The following is a 23614-nucleotide window of genomic DNA, read 5'->3' as shown; positions in this document are numbered from 1 at the left end:
CAAAGTTGGTGGTCAAGGAGACGTGAGCAAGGATCTGACTTGCTGCAGTATTCATTCAAAATTCTTTAGACTCTTGAAGTAATAAACTAGATTACGTAACACAAGACTTTTTTTTTTCCAGCTCAGTTTGTTCCTGTCTGTATTTGGCTGTGCAAAGGAGGCTATTGAACAATTTAATTCAAAGCACAGAGAGTATTGTCCTCTAATGTTAACAGGAAATTAACAGGGTTAGATAAGAGATGAACTCTGTAATATTATGAGAAATCCTGGCAGGCATCTGTGCACATAACACCCAGAAGTTCAGTGTCTGATCTGGCTACAGGACTGGCCTCAGGCCTATGTTTTTAAGACAGAATTACTGCTGAGCAGCCAATATCTGTCATTAACATGTCCTTTCAATTTCTTCTATCACTTTAAAGTTGGGAACTCTTCAATCTCTCTACAGTAAGAAAGGGTTCAAAAGTTAGAACAACCAAAATTGTATCAGGGATGGAAACTGGCATGCCAGCCAAGAATTTCAGAGAGGACCTCAGTTTTTCAATTCAAGCCTAGTGAAAGGTATTAGGAGCTCGATTGAACAGACAGTTGAACCTATGGCCCAGCTACATTAGTACAGCTTATTTATGTACAGATATGACAGCTCTGGAACTTCATTTTTCCGTTGTTGCCAATGTTTTAGATTTGTTTGTTCTTTTTTCTCTACTATAAATTCGCTAGTCACTGCATTACAGCATAGCACAGTGCTCCTGTGCTGGAAGGAGTGGACGGAAAAGTTGGAGCTACAGAGAACACAAAAACCTAGATCCTGATCCAGCTGGCAGACTCGACCTCATTTTGATTTTGGTCCACTGAGGTTTAGAATGTAGGCGGCATTTTAGATCTGTCTTTAGTCTATAGCCAAGGAGACATCATGAATGGGACTGAGTAGTTTTAAGAATGCTTTTTGAACCTGAAATAAGACTGGCTTTCCTGAATTATCCTTACTACAGGAGAAGAAAAGCTTAGCAACAGCACTACTTCAGAATGTCGTTCAGGGAACAGATGCACCAGCATGTCTGACTGTTAACAGAGCAAAACCAGGAGCTTCCCCTTGAGCACAGCAGCGTGAGTTGAGTGAGATATGAAGGATTATGAAAACATCACTGGGAGTAAAAGGGAAAGCTTAATATGCGTTATTAAATAGGCGTTTCTGTTTCACAGAAAAAAATAACAAGGGGGATTAATTTGGTTTAGGAAGAAAAGTGACTTCATAAGTTTTCTTAACTGTAGAAGCATTGATAGGACCAACCTCATGCTTCAAAGCTTCTGTCAACAAACTTTTTTCTTACAGAACTTCAAACTGCATTTTTCTTATTTCAGTTTCTGTCTATACTGCCCCTTTTCCACTGTGTTTTTCTTGTCTCTCAAGAATGGAGAAGGCAGGTACCAGAAAGGAAACTCCTAATACTTTGAAGAAAAATGTCTGCCCAGCTGATAGAGGCTTTCAAGAATCCATGCCAGTAACCATACTTAATATCAGCTTTAAAAATTCACTGATGTGCATTGCATTAGTGTAGCATCCTTTAACTTTGAAGTTAATAAGCTTCATTTGCTAACCTTACCCCTTCTCCATTGACTATCTCTTAATGTCATGCCAGCTCTGACACACATGTGCCTGTTCCCTGTGCATTGCAGTGTGTTCTCCATGACAGGATGAGAAAGGAGCAGAGAGATTTCATTAGTGCAGCAAGGCCAGCAAAACAAGAGGGAGCTGCTCTGGACTCAAACTAATTAGCAAGGGCTAATTCCTGCTGAAGGCAAGTGGTAATCTGTGGTCTAAATAAGTTTGTGGATTGAGACCAAAACTACTCCCTCTGTAGTACTAGTACAGAAGGAAGGAAAAAGCAATGTTTACCTCTTTTTAAGGTAATGTAGGTGTTGCACTACATTTGTGTTATGCTATTTTGCTGGGCAGCTTAAAGAAAAAAATCAGGCATTTTGCATGAGGAGCAGTTAGAGGACTCAATTTTTGCTTCAAAGGGAGGGTGTTCAGAGACACTGCCAAGCAGGACAAAGGGGAGCATGCACAGAGGCTAAACAACTTGAAATACTTCAAACTTAAAATAAAGTAACTCCTGCCCACATACACAAAAGACTCATCTGCCCCAGACCAGTAAAGGTATAAACTGATGGGGAAAGAATGTGCCAGTTAATAGAGAAATGTCTTTTAAAAAATGCCATTTGGGAGAGGACTTGGCCATGTGCTTTTGCATAACCTAAAAGCATCAGGAAGTCAATCCTGAATCCTTTGTACAGAGGGAAGACAGTATCACCCACCACAAGGCCAGACCAGTGCTGCAGCACCCCTAATAAGTAGCAAACTGTATTCTCACTGAAAAGGGCCAGGTCACACAAGTAGTAGTTTTGGGGAAAATAATAAATATCATTTGATTTCCCGAGAGCTGCATAAGCATTAGGTAGGGTCCTACCTAATGACTCACTCCCATGGGTTCAGCTAAAAATGGAGTCAGCCAGTTGTCAGAGCCAGTGGTAACATCAGTTTCCCTTATTAACGTCTGTAAAACGGATTGACATGAACCACTTTGAAGTAAGGTCAGATTTATTTTTGTGCTTTAACCCAATTTTGAGGCCCACCATACTGTTTAGTAATTAAGATGCGGTTTTGAAACACAGGGTAAAGCAATAGACAGCCAGCAGATCAAGCCTAAAGCCACTAAAGTCTTCTGAAGAAATGTTTTCAATGTGGGCAACTTGTAATAAAATGATAGAGTTGATACTCTAGTCAGAGCCTTGGTGATATAGAGCCACCATCCCATCACCCCTGTCATTCAAGGGGGAATCGCAGCCCAGTCCCTCCAACTCCAGGCCTCTCCTCAGAAAACTCAGGATCCTTCCAATTGTCAAAATCTTCCCAGGGCAGAATTGCCTCCTTGGCTTGGCTCTGAGTCCCTGTTTTAGCCAAACCACTACATGATTTGACCAGTTTACTTTGGCAGCTTCCCTGACAGATGCAGGAGCAAGACAAACAGGGAAAGGAGGTGCTGGATGTTCCTCTCATTGCTTCACAGAACTCAGGCTGGGGACACACATTAACTGCTGCTGTTCCCCCAGTGAAGGAAGTTGCTTGACCTAAGTCAGTGTGTCTAGAACTGGGCTTTGAGCACTTCCAACTCAACAGAGCCGAAGGGAGAAGGTACAAAGGGAAAGCAGCAAACTGATATAGTCACCATGTCTCAGAGGTACTCTGCCTTCTCAGCCATCACCTAGGCTGAGAATTTATCCTTCCTTTAAAAGAGGACACGTGCTTAACACTGCAGCACCAGAAGACTTTATTTACATCTGCACAAAAGAGAATCCTTTCTCCTCTTTTTTTTAATAATTTGTCATGGAAAACCTTGTTTGTCTCAAGAGGAAAGGTCCAAGCTGATCAGCAAGAAGATGAACAGAGACAGGTTCAAGCCTCTTCTCTGCTCCAGATCCCACAGACAAGTCACTCAAGGTTTCAGGCTTTCATAAGCATTTGGGTTTTTTATTCTCAATTCTGCAATCCAAGATGCTTTAAGCTGCTTTTTAAATTTTTTTAGGGAACAGTGCACACAGAATACTTTAATATACAGTTTTGTTTCAGGAGGTAGAGCTGACAGGCACCTCTGGAAGCAATAGCCTTGATCACACTTCAGTTTCCTATTTTATGTGTATATTTTATATCTATAAATATATCTGCCTACCTGAGAAACAGCAAAAATTATACGGAAATTATAAATATTGTTATTTCTCTCCAAGGAGAAAAAGATAATTAGCTAATTAAAATAATAATTTTAAGTAAGAGAATTATTCAGAATCCACCATGCCCTTCAAGTCAGAATTGCTTATTACATTTCCTTGCAACTATACTGGTGATATTATCCACTGTAGCACTTATTTCTTCTCAAGACACAGCACAAGATTTCTCAAGAATTATAGCAGGACAGAGCAGAAGTGGATCCGGCCTCTAGCTACGCTAGACCCTAATCAATTGGTTTCAATTAAAATAAAACCAAATTCACAGTGGTATAAGAGCTTTTTTATGTTTTCACCTTGTTGCCTTTGCTAACAAATTATTTTGAGCAAATAATTCCCTTCAAAGAGAAATTCATTTATTTAAAGCCTACCAGAGAAAGAGTATTCCCTCAAAGCACTTCATTAGACACCACAACTGTTTCCTGCAGCAGAACTGCACACACAGAGCATGATCTGCCAAAATCATAAGTTTAACACAAAACTTGACAGCTGTACTGCAAAGCTAAAAGCAAAGTACAACAGAAGCTGTAAAATCTCTTGCTAAGTTTATGCAAACAAATAAAGAAAAGGAACTTACATAATTCAGATCTTCTGTCACAACAAACAGTAGCCACCCCCTCCACAACTATCACTTGACTCCAGATCCCTTAGGAGACCACACTTGTTCTACCATTGCCCCTTTTGTTCCAAAACCACTTCCAGTGCAGCTTTGTTTCCTCTAGCTGTTTGTCAATCAGTGGAAGCTAACAAATTCAGGCATACCAATCAAGATGCCTAATTAAAGCCAGGTGTGCTAAAAGAGCCAAGCTAATGGAATTAATGGAATTCATTAGGGTGGGAATGCTCTGGTAACTTTTGAAACTTGTTATGCATATGCTCCAATTCAGTACAGCATTGAATCCCTGCAGTCCTAATGTAGCCACAGGGATCTGTGCTAATTTTTCTGGCTGGTTCTGAGAGGCAGCCTCACATACTGCGTGTTTTAACAGTCTAATGTCACAAAGACCTGGATACCTATGGTAAGATATGTATTGAAGGAAATGTCCTCATTTTACTGTTGCAGAAACAACACTGCCTTTGGTGTCTGATTCCAGCTGTGTTTGAGGCAGGACATGAATACAGTGAAATAAAACTGGAACTTTTTCTTTCTTTGCCTTCCTCAGTCTTTAGCATTGTTTCTGGACTCAGACAACACACATCTCGTCTCATTTTTGCTGCCAAAAGGGTGCTAGCTGGTCATGCTGACCTGCCTCTAGTCCCTGGGCCTGGCTTTGCTTTGTAACAGCTGAGAGATACAGAACTAGAGCTAGTTTCTGCAGGTTGCTAAATATGGAAGTAATGTGTCTTGTATAAAATAATTGAAAATATAATAAATCAGTCTGAGAACAGTGGACTTTCCACACCACTGCTCTGTATGAATGACCTGTCCTGTACCTCCTCATAGCAGGTCAGTCGAACAATAGTGCCCTTTCCCTGCTGGTCCTTGATGGCCTGCCAGTTCTGGAGGCACTGCTTTCAGGTGGTCAGATTTCTCCACTGACACCAGTGCTGATGTGGAGCAACCAGTGTATCTGCTGGAGTTTCTTCAGATTTACACCAGCACAATGAAGTTCAAGATGCCAATGTATGCCAGTGCACGAAATGAGCCTTTGCAAGACTTTCTGAGGTGCCACCTTCTGATCGATGATCAGAACAGGTTAGAGTGTCCACTGGGAACATATTTACATCACCTCCCTTTGCACTGACCATTGTTTCCTCCCTATATATAAATAGACACTACTCCTCATTATTAAATGTGAGCAGCCCATGCAAGTATGGTAAGTTATCAGCTTTGTGTGTATGTGTATGTAGTATTTTTTACACTGGAAGTATTTTTTAATTTGATCTTATTTGGAATAGTAGGACTCGTTCATAACTCTGTGCCAGACCTTTGGAAAAAAACCACTTAATTCTAAAACAATATTCTTGTTTCCTTTCAAGAAATTCTTGCTGGTTTTTTGCTTGATCCTTCTTTTCTCAAGAGCTCTGTGTGTTCCTGCTCGCTGTTACCTTAGACCAGCCAGAAAATATGGTAAGAATGGCAAATATATTAGACATCCCTGAGACATTAATTTGGAGATTTGAAGGTTTTTGCTTAGAAATGTTGGAATAGCATAACATGCTCTTCGCTGAGGAATGATCCAAACAGCTGCCTACTCAGGAATCAACCCACCCAGAGGCATCTCTGGGCTGAGACATTCAATAATTACACTCTGGGCTGATGTATCACTGAGGTATTTGCCCATGTGGCAAAACCCCATGTACTTTGAAGTGGCATTGATTAATCTGAAGGGGGCACCTGACACCAAAATTGAAGCAAAGACAACACAACTGTTGTTTAAATTCGGTTTAGTAGCACAAGCTGAGGTAAAATAAGAATTGGGGAGGAGGAAGGAGTGAGAAAATAAAGTCTAAACCTGTATGTTGAATATAAGAAAGGGCAGAAAGATCCTCCTATAGCCATAAGCTAAGGTGTTTTTCAGGTTCATTGCAATAGCAGAATAATAGGCATCTGGTGTGTGTTTGCAACATTTTATCATGCCATGTCATACACTCATGCACGCTGCAGGAGCAAAGACATGGTATCTTTTCTGCAAAGCACGGGGTTAGGCTCTTCCCTGGTGGGACTCTATGGAAATCAGTGCTTTGATTACTGGTCCACAAACTAAGACTGTGGTCTGTGTCTGTTGATTTACTGACCATTATTTTCTGGTGTGTACATGCAGGGTGCCTTTCAGACAGAAACCTCTATGTTTTCGGTGCGGTGTGGAAGAACGAAGATTGTTTCCAGTGCAGGTGCAAGATGGGTGCAATGACTTGCTGCAGCTTGTAAGTTTACCCAAATTATTGTTTGTTTATTCAGAAACTGGTTGAAATATTCACACTAAAATACCTCACTGAAAGCATGCACTGAAATGTCATACTCAGGTGAGCAAAACTCCTTTTCCTGTTTCCCAGTTAGCTCTAATCATGACCAGCAGAATAATCTGTCAATCACACAGACTTTTTTTGGAAGAAACGTGATGAAACACAGGGTGTCTCCAGCACAGTTTTTCCTCATCACCTAGTCCTTCTTTTGATTCAGACACTAACTGGGTGTGTGGTTCCCTTTAGCCTCTTCTTGCTCCTTCTATTCACCAACTTGTCTCCAGATACCTAAACACCCCACAACGCATGAACCTGTGGGTTTCTGTAGCTCTGCACCAAACCACTGGCCTACCTGCGAGCATCTATTCAGATATTCTAACATCCTTCCCATGCTGCCAAGAGCCCACACTTCCTCCCTGTCAAAACAGGACATACATGATGATAATTTGCTTTCTTGTGTGTTTCTGCATCCTGGATGGCAGTGAGTCATCAAGGACAGCTGTGTCTTCCTGAATATAGTGATGTGAACTGATTATCTCCCCAGAAAGCTAGAAAAATCCTTCTTTTAACGGGAGGGAGAAAGAGTCCTGTAAATGATCTGTGAGAAAGGCTACAACCCAAGGAACTTTTGGAGGGATATATACCCAGATTTTCTCAGCCATGAGGGAGGGAGCTGGCCTGTGCTGAGAAGTGACCCAGCTGGGATTCATTCATGCTGAGATGATTCAGCACTCTTTAATTTGTTTGTTGTTATCAAGAAAGTTTTAGTTTGAATGGGGAAGACAGAATTAATCCATATTTTGCCTCTGTGTGGGAATTTATGCTAATCCCTAACAGAATGGCCAGTAAGAGCTGCATTTAAACAACAACAAATGTTGGGAAATCACTTCATCCATTAACAGCCAAAATCAGGACTCTGTATTCCTCCTGTGATAATCCATAGCACTTGTTAGGGATATCCACAAGCCAAGTCAATCCATAGTTGCTCCAGGATGGCTGTAGCTCAGTAAGTATCCTTCTCAGACCATGCCTCAGTTGCTGATTTTCTCTTTGCCTTTCTCAATGACAGGGTTTTAATCCCCAAGAAGTATGATAGGGTGAACTGTGTCGGCCTGTTCCACAAGAAAAGCTGTTCCATCCGAGTGGTGAAGAAGACTAATCCTGATATAAGTTGCAAAGTCTACAATGGAGCTGGATAAGACCACATGATGTATTTCTCCTCTTTCACACCTACCCCAGTAGCTGAATACGCTCCAGATCTCTCCTTTAGAGGAAAGCAGCAAGCAGCATGGCTTCCAGAGAAATGAGTTTGCCTCATGCCTTTCACAGCTCTAATTGTGCCATATCTATCTCATTTCTGACGCTAGGTGGTTTGTCTCACACACATTTGTAAACAAACTTTACCACAGGCTTTTTTCCTGTTGGGATCCAGAGTTAAATAAATTTTCACATACATCACATCACTGTAGTCACTGATTGGTCTCCTTGAAAACAGAAGAATTCATGGTGTCTGTAAGTGTTTGTGAATCTAATTATTGATTTGGAAATCATCTAGCTTTTAAACTAACAGGTATTATATAAATTGTTGCCAGACACAGGGATTCATTATGCTATTACGCTTATTGACATTCCCCCAAGGACATGTGTACTAGAAGAATGGGATGAAACAAACCAGAAAAACAGGCCCTTGAAAGCCTCCCCTCACCCTGGTGCCTTGTGTAGGTCAATCCATTAACGCAGATGCACAAGGGAACGTATTCTCCAGGAGGTGATGAGTACATTACAAAAAAGGCAATCCCATGCCTGGGAGTCCAACCTACTGCAAAGAAATGCCATATAAATAGCTCTGTAGCCTTCCATGCTGGGGTAGAATTTCCTGCAATAATCTTGTTTGGATCAAAGGCCACTGACAAACAGCCCCATGACAGCTGTTTTTATAGGAAACCTAGACTATAAATCATGTTTAGCCCGTAGACTTCAGGCACTACTTTGTGCCTGGTACAAAGTCCATGAAAGTAGTTAATATGAGAAATATCCTATAAAATCTATTTATACAATATTAAGAGCAATTATAAAAAGAGTGCTGTACAGCTTAAAAGGCCAGATAAATAATTTGAGTGTGTTCAGTTTATTCAACACTGGCATCATAGCTCTTTTCTTCACCTGCCTTTCTTCTACCTTCCTGAAGTGTATTACAATTAAACATTTCATCTGATGGAAACAACTTCTTTCAATATCTGTTGTGGAAAACCACAATCACATGGTCTATTTGCAAGTGTGGTGCTGAGAACATACATACAAGTAGGAAACCTGCACATAATAGGGAAAACATCTTACCAATTATCAGAAAAAACCCCATCTATGGCAGTCAATAAGGTGATTCCAGGAAGCAGGCAAAATGAGAAATATAATTTATCTTCTTAAATTTTTGGGCCTCAGGGTTAGTTAGAACTAGTAACAGCTCTCTTTGATCATTTCTCTCTGTGCCTTCTTGGGGCTAGTGGCATGGACATCACTGCATCTGGCTATGACCTGTCCAGGCTGAGAGGAACAGATACCAGAGGGGCCCTCACTGTTCTGCTTGTGGAGGGTGGATCAGAGGATTTCATCCAGTTACATATAAATGCATACATATATATTTGTGTGTATATATATCTAAGGAGGTAGATGTAGATACAGATATATACACAAGGGGTAATGCTATCAGCTTCCTATATGCTGGATTCATTTATAAGGGCCTGTCTAGGGACACCTGAGTAACAGGGCTACTTTTCTGAACGTCATTTAAGCAGTGCAGAAAAATTCCTGTGAAGTTACATCAGTTTCATAGCTCTCCCAATGGAATCAAGGTTATGAACAAATTGAAAATAGTGGATAATGGTTAAAATAGCAATTCTGCTTCAGAAAGAGGTAAAGTTTCAGACAAAATAAAGCCAAATCAAACTTACGTGAAATATCTACAAGGATGCCACGTAGCCCTGATAAACTTAGCATACACATGGACTATGTACTGTTCCATGGTACATTTTCTCCACATGCTTTTGTCATCAAGTACCTAGTACTATTCTTTGTGGATACTGTTTGCTCACTGTTTAGCAGTGCCAGAGAGAGCAGGACTCCAGATGCTGGAACACAATTCGATTTGCTAAATGTACTGTAGCAGAATTGGTCTCTGAAATTTCATGCTCAGAGGAAAGAAGGAGACAGAATATCAGGGCTCCATCAAGGAAGGCTGATGTGGCTGAAGATCCGACACAAGAACACTAGAGGAGACCCTCAAAGCATCCAGAGTCCACCTGTAATCCCAGTGCTGTGACAATCCTGTCACTGCAGGGAAATGCTTAGTTGCACCCAATGAATGTTGGTTGGTAGAGGCTTTGCTGTGACTGTAACCACTTGCAGGAAGGAGTTATTTGGCCAGAGCAGAGATAACTATTTCTTCATGCACCTGTACCCCCTTGAAATGCATTGTCTCCATGGAGTCCAACTGTTTTTGTAACCAGCTGCAGAGCAAGCAGGACAGTTTTCCAGTGCCTTCTCATAACAGGAGCACTTGCTGTGGGTGGAGAATGGGAACAAGGCTTCTTATTGCTCTCTGGGAACTGGGACAGCCCCATGCCATGCCAGCTACAGTTTCTTTATCCCATGCCCTAACAACAGCAAACGGGACTGGTCTATTGACAGCACCCGACTAGCAATAGTTGGGACTACAGTGCTTCCACACTGCTTCCCAGTGTGGAATTTCCATTCTTATGCACCCTCATACAAATACTCTTGTGCATTTCTCAAGTCTTAATGGGCTGGGATCCTCACAGAGACTCTCTAGACTCATGTTCTGTAGTCCCCATTGGGAAGTGAACCATGGCCCCATACAAACCAGCTAGCTCAACTACCAGAACCCCTTGTAGCAAGGTGCTGAACCCAGACCCACCTGAGGAAATTTGCATTGGCATCTTTGTCTTGTTGCTGCTGTTCTCACTGCAAGGTAGCTCCAGTATTGTCCCCTCTATGCTACAGTCTGGACAGCTGCTGGTTGGCAGCTCCAGCCCCATCACATTTTTTGGCTTACACTCAGTGGCTGCTGATGCATGTAAGTCCCAGCTCCACGAATGTCTGCAGGGTTGGAATGACCCAAGTGCTGCTCCCACATCAGCTTATTAATAGCAAGCGTTTTCACCCTGCAGTTTGGATACAGTGTTGAAAGATCATGTGTGTAACAGGACTCTAATGCAGCCCCATTCACCTCACCAAAAAGGCCAGAACCTTGCTAGAGAAGCTCATCCTAAATATCCATCAAGAAGAAAGTCCCAGATGACATAGCAAGATATTGGTGGTTAAGTAATTTCCTGATTCCTGGGCAGCAGAGCCCTGAGCAGTGTTTCAGGAACAGGGATACAGCTGTTTTCTATTGGCTTTAAGAAGAGAGCAGATGTTTATTTGCTAGTTTGTAAGCTCTGCTCTAATGTCTGAATTGAGAGAATAAAAGTGGCACAATATATCTTTAAATATTTGGAAGGTGTGAAGTCAAGGCTGGCTGAGGAATGCTGCAGCTGAGGGGAACAGAAAAACAGTTTCACAAATCCAAATATCCCTCAGGAAAAGGACTGTCTGTTTCCTAATGGTTTCCCCCCCCTTTCTTTAATGCTTTAAACAGCAGTGCAAATAAACATACGATAAATAAATTAAGGAAGAAACAGAAGTGTAAAGGCCAGCCAAATAAATAATTTCAGCTCCTCTGTCTCCAGTAAGATAGGAAGAATCTTCTACTTCCTGCAAAGCTGGCCAGAAGCTCAAGATCTGTGTGGGCTGATGCTTTCTCATCTTGAGCACAGCTTGCATGTCCCTTTCCATAGCCAGATCGAAAAGCTCGTCTCCTTCTGAGGTGCCTGGGTGAAAGGGGAATGTTGGGATATGGGGTGCTGGTTCAAACTAGTTGGTAAATAAAGCCTCTGAAAAGGAGGCTGGAAAAAAACGAGTAACACAAAATAAGAAGCAGCTCAAGCAATCCCTGATTTAAAAATTGTTGACTGTGGACAAGTGTCCGGCTTACACTGTTCATTATACAGATTCCAGTTCTGTGCTTCTCTGCACCATAAGACATGTGAAATGCCAAAAAACCATATATCCCTACTTCTGCTTTGATTATTTCTCTAATGATGAAAGCTATCTGCTAAGCTCTTGAAGTAGATGATCACATCTGTAATAGCTGTTACCAGAAAAAATGAAAGAAATAATACAGTATAAATAAAATTTGTTTCCACTGTTAGTTTAGTTCATAAGAGCTTGCACTTACTTTGATATTGAAACATTTGATTTCTGTTACCATGCTACATGCCTGCTTGTAGAAAGAAATCTGGCACTTTTGCAAATCCCTTTCCCCCCTTTATTTCCAACTTTCTCAGTGCTCTTTGATTTCTGAGTTCTTTTCCTGAGTAATAACAGCTCAGGAAAACCTGAGCTTTTCTGAGTTCTTTTCCTGAGTAACGATGTGCCTCTACCCCTTTCACAATCTAAGGACTTGCAGTGTGCACCCTTCTAAAAGAAAATTTCAGTATCTGTCTGTGGTGGAATGGAAAATCTGAGAAAACTGGTACTGGCCTCATAAGTATGAGGCAAAATTCTCTTTGGAGCCCTACAGAAATCTTGCCTGAGCAAGGAGAACAGGATTAGGTTCTATATCTGTATTTTGCCCCTTTGTTTTCACTTGAGATCACACTCATGTGCAGCATGGGGGCAAGCTGTGCTTCAGATACTTCACAGCTCTTTTCTGAAGTTGTTATTCCTCCCAACCATCCCTAGAATTTTTATATTTATACAACAGCAGAGGGAGCCGGAACTTCAAAGTCAGACCATAATCACAAAACAGAATTCATTGGCTAAGTTGAAGGGAGGGAAGGAAAGAGGGTGGGAGAGAGAGGGGGAGAGGGAGAGAGATGCCATCCAAATTACCTACAGAAACAGCCATCAGAGCTTCTTTCCTGGATTGCTAGGGCACAGAAGATCTTATTTTGCTCCTACAACATTTCTGCTTTCTTCCAGAACTGAAATGTGCAGCAATAGCAGTGATTCTCTCCATCAGTAACTGGTAAGAATTTTCTAAATTTTCTATTTCAGACCGTCAGGAGCGCACATCTCTATATTAAAGTTATCACCTGTTATTTTAAAAGCAAGTGACTGTGTTTGATAAATGAAGCCAGTTTGACTTGTCATGAAAGGCCCAACCCTTGTATCTACTGAGTAAGGCACTGCAACCTTTTGGGGTGCAAGAGGGAGATGGCAGCTTCTTGGGGGCCTTTGCAGTTCAGTGTGCTCCCTGCCACCCTGCAGTGTGATAGAAAGAACCTTCCTGTGTGCCTCTGGTCGCTGGAAAACCCTTCTTATCTCCTAGTCCCTGAGGTTTCTTGGTCCTTACTCAACCAATGCAGCTTCAGACAGGACACAACACATCACTCTCCAGATATCCTGACTGACTGAGGTGCCCATTGCAATGTTTTATGGATTCACCACTTCCTTTGGTAAAAATCACCTTTGTAAAAATGTGGGCTTTTTCTCTTGTGTAGCAAACGTCACAAAGGCCTTTACTCTTAAGAAATCAGGGACTAACTACCCTGGTCTGCTGATTTGCTATTCACAATTTACCTTTGTGAGCTGGCTCCATGTCTTTGGTAAGGTTGTTAGGAATTTAACCCGAAAATAAAAAGTTGGAGTAAATGCTTTTGTAAAACTTCCCTGCTTTCTACAAGATCAGAGAAGATTAACTCATAACAGAACTTCATAAACTCTAAAAGGTTTCCCTTGAAAATATGCAGATGTGAGAGGGGGAAAAAGAATTCACTTTCCTGGATATTTATTCTACCTGTAAGTCAATTTATGTTATAGACTTGTAACATATTAATATACACAAGTTTTTCTATACCCTAATTATGCAGGTTCTAGAAATTTTTATCATATACAGCTTTTTTTAATGACCTAAGATAGCTGCTCCCAATATTTTTGCAAAACAGAGTCAAAAAAACGTGAAGAGTCCATCATTAACTTTCACTGTACCAAATCCCTTATGGATTTAACATTGCTGTGGAATGTCTGTGCAAACTCAGTGACATGTTTCCTCTTCTAGTTAAGTGTTGCTTTCCTGGGAAGCTGTAATAACAGCCAAGTGATTTTTAACCTTTCTTTAGTATGTAAGGCTAAACGGGGCAAAACTGCTTTACTGAGATAATGCCACTGGCAGCCTAAAGGGGATACCCCTGCCAGTCAGTCCCCACTACCGCAATTAATATCTGTAATATGGATTCTGGCATTCTGTTGAACCTTTCCATTGCTCCTTTTTTTTCTAGCCCACAACAGGGGCTTTACTCCCAGTAATTGCTGTAAATGTTTAAATAAGTGATACAATCACCACGTCTTTAGGAATTGCTTCTCTCAGAAGCTTTATGGACTGAAAGCAGCAGTTGTTTGAGCAACTAGTTAAATTCTGAGGTAGATAAGCAAGTGCTTCTAAGTACCAGATAATGAAGCTAGACAATGCAAACATGTTTTTATCTTTGACTAATGTCTGATGTGGAAATTGGTTTCTACTGTCCCTCACAACTATGGAGACTGTTATTTGATTACAGGCAGTGGATGATCATGATCAGCTTTGCAAAAATGACCCACCCTTTTCCACTGGGCACATAGAGCCCAGCATCTGTAGCAGTCCCTGCTTTATCCTGACCTCCAGGAAGAAAAGTTTTTATGGGGTTTTTCATAGGATGTATTCGAGTCCAGAGATCTCTCTAAAGGGCAGTCCTGCATTAACTGCTTGAAGCCACTTATGGTCTAGCAGTCTCCTTGAAACCCACTGAGGGTTTTATTTTGTTCCCTGACTCATTTCTACAGAATTCCCTTTCATTTGTGGAATTTTTCTGGGAAATACAGGATTATGCCCTGGGGGAAGAATTTCAAGCTGACAAGTGATAATTTGGTTTCTTTTTTTTTTTTGAGACAAGCTGAGTGACATTTGTTAGTTTAGAAGGCTGTGCTGTTTGCCAAGACAAACCCTCCAAACTTTGCCTGCTCTTCTTCCTTGCTTCCAGCACAAACAGCAGTGACGAATGTCTGTAAAAGATGTATGTGGGGAATTTAACTTACACTAAGATTAAATCTGAAAGCTCATTCTCCTCTTCCTTCTGCATCCTGTTAATTTGCTGCAGACTTTTGTGACGCTTTTTAGAGAAGCTGTCTCATGCTGCATTAACTAGAGAAGAAACTCTCATGAACATCTCAGTTTTTGTTACTGAACCCAACGTTCATTAAGAGTTCTGAACAGGATTCCTCTTTCTTCTTTAAAAACAAATGAGCAGAAAACAAACAAAAAACATACCCCCTCTCTCCCTCAACAAACTGATTTAGGAGATATACTTCTTATTCCTACAAGCCAGGTACATGTTGCTTCACTTTCTGGAGAAAAAAAGCTGGTTTTTCTTAGACCATCATCTTATGGCTATGTTTTCTGGGGTAATCAACAAACTTTCAATACAATGAGGGGACTAACACCCTTGCTCCCACTGCACTGGTGATTTGGTATATTAGCTAACCTTTGATTCAAATATCTAAACAGAATATGTACACATTGCTTATTACTGGCTCTTGGTTTAGGATAAGCTGAATGGCAATCAAACAACTTGAAAGTCAAACACATCATTTGGCAGTAACTATCCTTGAGGATCTGCCACCCAAGGATACCATAATGATGTACAGGATAAGTCACTACAACATTTGTTTTTCTGTTTTTCGGGAACTGCCTTTTACATTATGGTTGCTGGAATAAGGGTTAAAGAGCACTACAGACACAGGTGATCTTGGCATTGACTTTTCCCAAGGCATCAGGTTGGCAGGTGGTTTAAAGCACCTCATAGTGCATCACAGGTTCCCTTGAGACGCTGGACAACTCATGTCCCATCTTCCTCTCACAGTCCCCTTATCTGTGATAAGGGGGTGATAATTCCTTATTTGCCTCTGGGCAGTACCATAAGACTGAATGCCCCGGAAGTGCCTGCCAGTCACCTGGTGGGGGACACCATAGAATGCAAGGTGTTAAAAGAAAGGGAGCTCCTAACCCAACAGTACACATTGAAGAGCCTTCAGAGATGCTCTTTATCCCCACCACACTTACCATCAGTGCCAAACTCACAGCCACGCTCAGCCTTTGGTATTTTTCTTGGAAATGTGCCCCATAAACCTGTGGGATCTGGCTTCTGCTTTTCAGGTGGCTCCACCACCTCCTTTTTTTTTTGCTTCAGCATTATTAGTTCTTGCTGATGCCTCAGCGTGTCCGAAAGTGTCTGGGACCCTTCAGAGGGCTTACTCCATGGGACACAGATGTTTGTAATAACTGCACATATTTTCATATTTTTCAAGCAACAAAAGAGAATCATGTGTTTGTTGTCAAGGATACTGTAGCTAAGGACATGAGGCTGGGACCGTAGTAAAAGCTCATGTGTTTTGTTTACAGCAAAATCTGTTTGTCCTATCCAAATGCCAAGACTTATCTCTTCTGACTGGTAAAAAATAATGTTGCAGGCTGCTGATCCCTTTGCTCTGTTTCACTTGCAGCATCTCCACTGGCCAGCAATCATTAGAAGCTATGGGGCTGGTTGATGGTTTTTCACTCTGTATTCATTTGCACACTGAAACAGACCACTATACCCTCCCCATATGTGAACATGGAATCTATACGTCACCATTGCCTCTTCTTTTTCTTCCAGAAAATGAATCAATCTGTTCACATGGATTAGGCAACAACACAAAAGTGAGTGGACGGAAGGAGTCACACCTATATCCTCAATTTGGAAAATTTTCTTTGTCCCTCTTTAATTAAGAGGGACATTTCCTCAACTGGAAATTCATTTCCTCAACTACTGAGGAAATGAAAGACTATGAGAAAGAAAGGGCTACTATATTTTGCTTGTGTGACTATCTTGACTGTCTCAGATGGATACAGATAGATGACAGAAAGATATAGAGAGATACAATGAGATAAATCAACAGGTCTAGCAAAGCAACAGAAGAATTTACTGTACTCATTTACTTTTGCTGATCAAGCAGAACAGTGAATCCAAAGCATCTTTTTATTTACTGCACACTATTGCTTTCTTTAGTTCCTGAGAGGCAACATCTCTAGAAACAACGAAATTCATAACGAGAAAGATAAGGCAAAGGAAAAGATGTAGGATAGTGTGTGCTTTTTTGAACAGTACTGGTTATCTTTGGGCATGCAGTTGTTCAGCAATAAATGCTACTCAAATGAAATGATAAGCTCACTATACCATGTTATTTATGTATTTATACCTAGATCAGTTGTTTTTTCTGAAGCTCAGACATTTTTCACAACCCCATGAACTTGAGTGACATTTTATCATTGAGGAAAGGGTCATGCAGTGGTTAAATAGTGTCATTCCCCGAGTATTTATTTACTTTTCATACAACAAGCCTTTGTACAGAATGAAACTGCCTCTGGCCTGATGAGAACTCCCAGCAGAGTCAGATTTTTTTACTTTGATTCCTGGACACAGAGGATTTGGACTCAAGGGTCAGGATTATAAAGCAGCCTTTGCTATGGCTCACAGGAATCATCTGGGAGAGTCGAGGCAGTCCTGTGACTGAGATTTCCAAAAGTATGCAGCACCAATTAACTCCATGGGTTCAGCTCCCTGAACTCCACTGAAAGTCCCAGCTCAAGTCTTGCAGCAGTGATTAAGCAGCAGACCTATCTATCTGTGCAGGAACACTATCTAGCAGATAGAAGGTGCTTTTACAACTTGTGAAAATAAAAGCAAAAATTATACTGAGGGAGAATCAATAAAAATCTTCCCAGAAGGAATTAAAACACATTATCAAATCAATCACTCTTAAAGCCAAGATCAGGGCACTGGTCTCTATATCTGATAAACCCCGACATGGCTATGTTAGGGGAGATATCAATGCTTCATGGGCACTGGAGTTCATCCGGAATGAGGAAGCAAGAAATTTGGACTGCAGTTCCCATGACCTATCACAGCTGTGTAGAAGCTGGAAAATGTTGAAATTATTTTGAATTATTTTAGACTTTAAAAAAATTGTCCCATGATATCCTTCCAGAGAATGAGCCTGCATTTTTGCATGGTGATTTTCTCGCACAAATGTGAATTCTGGCTGCAATCACAAACGCATTTCACAGATTAACTCACATAAGATATTTTAATGTTGGCTTTATGCACCTGATACGCCCTGCTTTCACACTGATGTTTAGCTCAGCTGAAGGTAAATGCAGCTTCACAATATCCCCTGCCCAGTTTTGGATCAGAACCTTGCAAAACCAGAATTGCACCCCGGGGTGGATTTTGATCTGGTTTTCTTGTATCACCACTCTACTGCATTAATGATGTTCAAGATACTGCACTGAGTTAAATAATGAAGTTAAGATGTTCTTAAATCCATGGGACAACCTCACAATGAATAAACATGGTCATAATTCAATAGAGTTGCACAGACTTTCATACCACAGTGTAGCAAAGGGCTCCATTTTATGATCTAATGAACTGTGTAAGAGGGAGCTGCAGAATATACACAGAATCCCTGACATTTGCTTCCCTGTCTCCCTCCTTATCCTTTTGACTAATTTCTTGCAGCGTAACTAAACATATTTTTTCTTTTCCTTTCCTTTGCAGATATACTCGGACCTTCCACAGCCAGGCAGAACAGATATAACGCTTTTAGGGTGGCTCCAGAATACTCAGACTGTGTTTGACTACCACCCTTTTGGATAAATATTTTGGGATTCAGGATGAATAAGACAAGGGCTGTTAATGATGTTTTTCATTTCCTGAGCAGCAAGAACTGGAGCTCAAGCCGAAGCTTTCCTATGAACATTTCTAATCAGTGCATGAACATCACTGACCTTACTGTCTTTCTGGCCACCTCTTACAGCTTGGAGACTGTTCTGGGCATTGTGGGAAACATCTGTCTGATTGCTGTCATTGCCAGGCAGAAGGAAAAGGCCAACGTCACCAATATCCTAATTTCCAACTTAATAATTTCAGACTTGTTTATGTGTCTTGTCTGCCTGCCTTTCACCGTTGTTTACACCATGATGGACTACTGGATATTTGGAGAAGTCATGTGCAAAATGACCTCTTTCACTCAGTGCACAACGGTAACAGTGTCAATCCTTTCCCTTGTCCTTATTGCTCTAGAAAGACACCAGCTCATCATAAACCCCACTGGCTGGAGGCCAAATACCTCTCAAGCCTATCTAGGAATTGGAGTAATTTGGACTTTAGCATGTCTCATGTCCCTACCCTTTCTGACCACATCCATGTTGTCTAATGAGTTGTATGAGCAGCTCTCACACTTCATGAATTTTTCCACTGATAAGGCAATATGTATCAACTCGTGGCCTTCTGAGCAGCACAAACTTATCTACACTACCACTTTACTGCTCTTGCAGTATTGCATCCCTCTGTTCTTCATTATCCTTTGCTACCTGCGTATCTACTTACGCCTGCAGAAGAGGAAGGACATGTTCGAGAAGAGTGAGTACAGCAACCGAGCAGTCCAGCTGAGAAGGATAAACATTTTGTTAGCGTCCATGGTTGCTGCTTTTGCTGTTTGCTGGCTACCACTGCATGTTTTCAACACCATCGTGGACTGGAATTACAAAATCATTTCGCCTTGCCACCACAACCTGATCTTCTCATTGTGCCACCTGGTAGCTATGGCTTCCACCTGTGTCAACCCTGTTATCTATGGTTTCCTAAACAGCAACTTCAAAAAAGAAGTGAAGTCACTGATTCTGAGCTGCCAGCATAATTCAGTAACTGCCTCAACGGAAGAATATGATCATTTGCCTTTATCCACCATGCAGACCGAAATTTCCAAAGGCTCTCTGACGTTGAACTGCAGACACAATTCTATTTAACAAGCAGAAAACATTTCAGAAGGGTGCAGTGACACCCCACACCAGTTATTACCTGTGGGTATATAAAGCAACTGGTGATGCCACAGCTGGAATTTGAACAGGAACCCATCACTATCTGATTTTTGGAAGAACAGGCAAAGTAATGTTGCAAATGTTTACAGTTGCTGCTGTGGTGCACAAGGTTTTCATGTCAATGAGGTGGTACTGACACTGAGGAGACTGGGCTGATGTATAAGCAGCTGCTCTAAGATCAGTAACTAAGCCCTAAGTGGCTGCAGAGAGGCTGACATAGGGTTAATCAGCTAAGCTCATATCTCTACCATGGCTGCAGTAGAAAACCAGATTTCCAGTTTCAGTGATGCAGGCTGCCGAAAGTTGTGTTGGAGAAGACTCTCTCAGTTTTTCAGTATTAGAAAGATTTTTATGCACAGCTGACACACCAGTGGAACAGAGATATGTAAATACCTAAATTTTTTTTTGCTTTACCACCTCTCACAGCCCATCAAATAACAGTAATCTTTCAGCAGATCTTCACATAAACCAACTGCCTGTTTCTATGAAACTTCACTCTCTGGCATAGGCTTGAGAATAGTCATTGCCTCTGCAAGTAGGGACAAAGAACAAGGACCCTGGTATGTAAAAAGACAGTCACTTATGAGGGATGGCAGTAAATGAAAATGTTATTCAGTGGATTAAACTCAAAATGCATTGAGATGATACTGAGAACTATTTTTAAGCACATAAAAACAGTTGTAGATCTACATGGAAATGAGTCTTGTTGAATTTGTCGTTCCCACTGCTGTCATTACAAAGCTCTGCAATGCTGAAACTTCATGCCATGATGGTACAAGATGGCCAGATTACAGGAGTTGTTTCAGGACTTGGTAGCAACATGTCAGCCTGCTTCAGCATCTTCTTGGTACTTTAACTGCAAAGTATCTAATTCAGAAGGTCAGAATGAGCATGAAAACCTGTTTGTGGAAATCATGTGTTTCCAGAGTGGATATACTTCCAAAGAAATAAGCATATGCATGGAGGATTTCAGTTTTCTTAAAAAATAAAACCAGATGTCAGGTATCAGTCCCACTGGCTGACATCAGCAACAGACCTGAAATTCCAACAAAACACTACAAGGTCAATCAAAACACACAGGTGGAATCCAGGTCAGGCTGAAGCCAAGCTGCATGTAAATAGGTAGTACTGTCAATTGCTCTACTAAGATGAGAGTCGTATTTTTTCACGTGTGTTATTTGTAGCCTTTGTTCATGAAACCTACAAACTACAAACTCATTTTAACCTCTGGAGCCAGAGAAATTGCTCAGTGACTACTGAGAAACCAAGGCATTCCCAAGAAGGCCATACTGAGGTATAGATTAAAAAAAAAAACAGGTAGCAAATGCAAAAAGGAGACCAACCAGTTCAATGCTAATGAAATATTGAAGTGTATTCTGTCCTGATTTGTTAAACTAACCTTAGCAGAAGACTGGACTTGGTGGTCACCTGAGGTAATTTCCAACATGAATTGCGCTATGAGAAGCGGTGGTTACTTGTTGCAGTCAGTGGGTTTGCATGGAGTTGAAGATATCCAGTGTATAGTTATGCAAACAACTAGAAATTCCTTAGCTGGCAGATCTCTGGTTAGACAAATTGGTATAAAGTTAGGTGAAGAAAAGACTTCTCCCCATGCTGTGAACTGACAGGATGCTGAACGGAGTATCTGAGCACAAGAGCTAAACTCTATGCTATAAGGCAGCAAGAGCTATCAGTAAGTACGAGATCATATCCCCAGCTGGCAGAAATAAGAGTTAACCCCTTGCCATGAGCTGTGTGCACAGATTTCAGTGGTAAAACTTGACGTTCGGCCTTGAATTCTTGTGTGCAGAATCCTGAGGCAGAAGCTTTTTTGATGCAGCCACCCTTGTAATTCTGGCCAGAACCTGTATATCTTAGTAAGAGACTTCGTGTGTGGTTACCTTTTGTATCTTCCTCAACTATGTGGCAAGACATTTTTGCTTTTTTCAAATGGACTTCTGCTTTCTTTTTTTTTCCTTTGTTACTTGCCATGCTATGATGAGAACTTGTTTCTCTTGATTAGTTTTCATGCAATGTGATTTCTAGACTGGACATTGAATCTACTAGAAACACAGAACAGGAGGACTCTCATTTTATCTTAGATACATCTTAAAACTTGCTACTGTAGCCAAAACCTCCATGGGATGCTGAGTAGCACAAAACACAGCTCCTCTGTGGTTATATCAAAACTGTGCTATATTACTTCAGGGCTTAAATATTGTTTCAACTTTGTCATTGTTTTGTATTTAGAATCAATTTAAGTAATTGAGTTATTCTGTCTGTTTTTTGCACTGTTAGAATGTCAGCATTTAACTAGCTGTGTGTCAAGCTATTGTAAGAATACTCTGCTAAACACAAACACAGAAAATTACCTGATATTTGGTCTTAAGTACATAACTTTTCAAGCACCAGTGTCTTAAATGGAAATATAATTACCTTTAGGATTTGTACTTCCATGAACCTGTCTTTGTCACTAGTTCTGAGTGAAAATTTTTGGTAAAGCTATTAGAGTTCATCAGAGACCTGCCACTCGAGCTACGCACTGGCACTGTGTGTCAGATCTGAGTTCTTCCTGCAAAGAGTAGAAATATGAGCAAGATCTGGCACTCTGTTTAACTGTAATTCACGTGGCCATTTGTTTCCATGAACACAAGTAGATACATAAAGCAAGCAGATCCAACTTTACACTAACACAGAGAAGCACAAATGGATGTTATCTTCCTCTCATGATTAAAGGAAGTGTCAAGTTTGGAGTAAACTACTGTTTATTGCTAACTGACTTTGGACTGGATAAATTATAGGATTTAAACACTAAAAGCCACCAAATTTCACCCATACATCTAACTGCAAAAATGCAGATTGTCAGAACTCCCAGCCAGCTGCAGTCTATCCATCTACTTACATACCATCCTGAGACACGTGTTTTTCAACCTCTAAAATTTCCTAAGTAATAAATAAACTTTAAAGTAAACCCAGAAAAACAAATATATCCAGGTACCAAAGGACTGAATATGTAACAGGAAAGGCACCTGTACCACTTCCTCATTCTGTGCATACACCAAGGCTTCTGCTGCTATACCCAAATGCAGTAGAGGATATTACCCTCTTAGGTTTTAAGAACTGCTGTAGCAACTGTTCCCCATTCCTTTTGAAGGCAAAGTCACAAGGCTGGGTGCAATTATGCCTGCATGGTTGAAAGAGCCATTTTATTTGTCACTTTGAGGCTTTATGCAGCCAAGGGAGGCTAGGTTTCTTTGGTCCCAGCAGAAGGTAACAGAACAGAAACAGTTTACATACGTCTATAGTGTTCATATGTAAGGAGCATAGAGCATTTTTGTGTTCATTGTACACATTGATGGTTTTGGGTATACTCTTTAAAGTTCTGCTACTGAGTCACAAAAGCAATGTTGAAGAAATAGGCAGGAGTTGTGCAAATCATGAGTTCACACAATTTTAAGACCTTACATTGCCTTTTTCTAAAAAAGTGCTTCATAATCTTGCCTCCTGTGACACATTATAAGAAGACAGTAAGGTTTTCAGAGCAAGAGAACAACTTATTTCTGTGATATAAGTAGCACACTGCAGGGAGTCTTAAAATAACAAATAAAGTAATATTGTCTGTGTCACTTCTCTGTGCCTGTTCTGTAAAATGATGTAATACTCTTCATAGTATAAAATACATAAGATTTAGTCCTCAACTACTGTTTGTCAAGAGGAAACAAGTGTATTGTGTGATAAGAGCCACTGATATATGCAGGATTAATAATTTGACTCATAATTCCTAAGGACAATGGTGCAGTGCAGCCAAGAATGGAGGAGAGGCAAGTACCAAAAATTCAACGTGGAACATTGGAAGATTCTGATGCCAGAACTCAAATCATCTTCACAGACTTTTCAGATTGCACAGGAAGCTGGGTC

The 23614-nt window shown here is 40.9% G+C and overlaps 2 protein-coding genes across 2 annotated transcripts; both read left to right on the top strand.

Annotated features, from left to right (window-relative positions):
- Nucleotides 1–2484: 2484 nt before the first annotated feature.
- LOC116447411 (beta-microseminoprotein-like) lies at nucleotides 2485–8085 on the top strand. The gene is made up of 4 exons (XM_032116558.1): nucleotides 2485–2529; nucleotides 5761–5851; nucleotides 6546–6648; nucleotides 7757–8085. Exons 1-4 carry the CDS (start codon nucleotides 2485–2487, stop codon nucleotides 7884–7886), a joined length of 369 nt encoding a protein of 122 aa, XP_031972449.1. The 3' UTR covers nucleotides 7887–8085.
- Nucleotides 8086–12611: 4526 nt separating this feature from the next.
- Nucleotides 12612–23394, top strand: LOC116447595 (neuropeptide Y receptor type 4-like). The gene is made up of 2 exons (XM_032116956.1): nucleotides 12612–12772; nucleotides 18375–23394. The coding sequence occupies exon 2, from the start codon at nucleotides 18491–18493 to the stop codon at nucleotides 19622–19624; it is 1134 nt and encodes a 377-aa protein (XP_031972847.1). The 5' UTR covers nucleotides 12612–12772; nucleotides 18375–18490; the 3' UTR covers nucleotides 19625–23394.
- The last annotated feature ends 220 nt before the right edge of the window (nucleotides 23395–23614 follow it).

This window comes from Corvus moneduloides, chromosome 8 (genome assembly GCF_009650955.1).
Source record: "Corvus moneduloides isolate bCorMon1 chromosome 8, bCorMon1.pri, whole genome shotgun sequence".
Lineage (NCBI taxonomy): Eukaryota > Metazoa > Chordata > Aves > Passeriformes > Corvidae > Corvus > Corvus moneduloides.
Note: the sequence above shows the minus strand (reverse complement) of the source record. Positions and strands in the feature narration are given on the sequence as shown.

Bases quoted from the DNA above. Each gene is read 5' to 3' on its own strand.
- LOC116447411 (XM_032116558.1), top strand. From the start codon at position 2,485: ATGGGTTCAGCTAAAAATGGAGTCAGCCAGTTGTCAGAGCCAGTG. The intron at 2,530-5,760 runs GTAACATCAGTT...TTTCCTTTCAAG, and splicing joins GCCAGTTGTCAGAGCCAGTG to AAATTCTTGCTGGTTTTTTG. The intron at 5,852-6,545 runs GTAAGAATGGCA...GTGTACATGCAG, and splicing joins TAGACCAGCCAGAAAATATG to GGTGCCTTTCAGACAGAAAC.
- LOC116447595 (XM_032116956.1), top strand. From the start codon at position 18,491: ATGAATAAGACAAGGGCTGTTAATGATGTTTTTCATTTCCTGAGCAGC.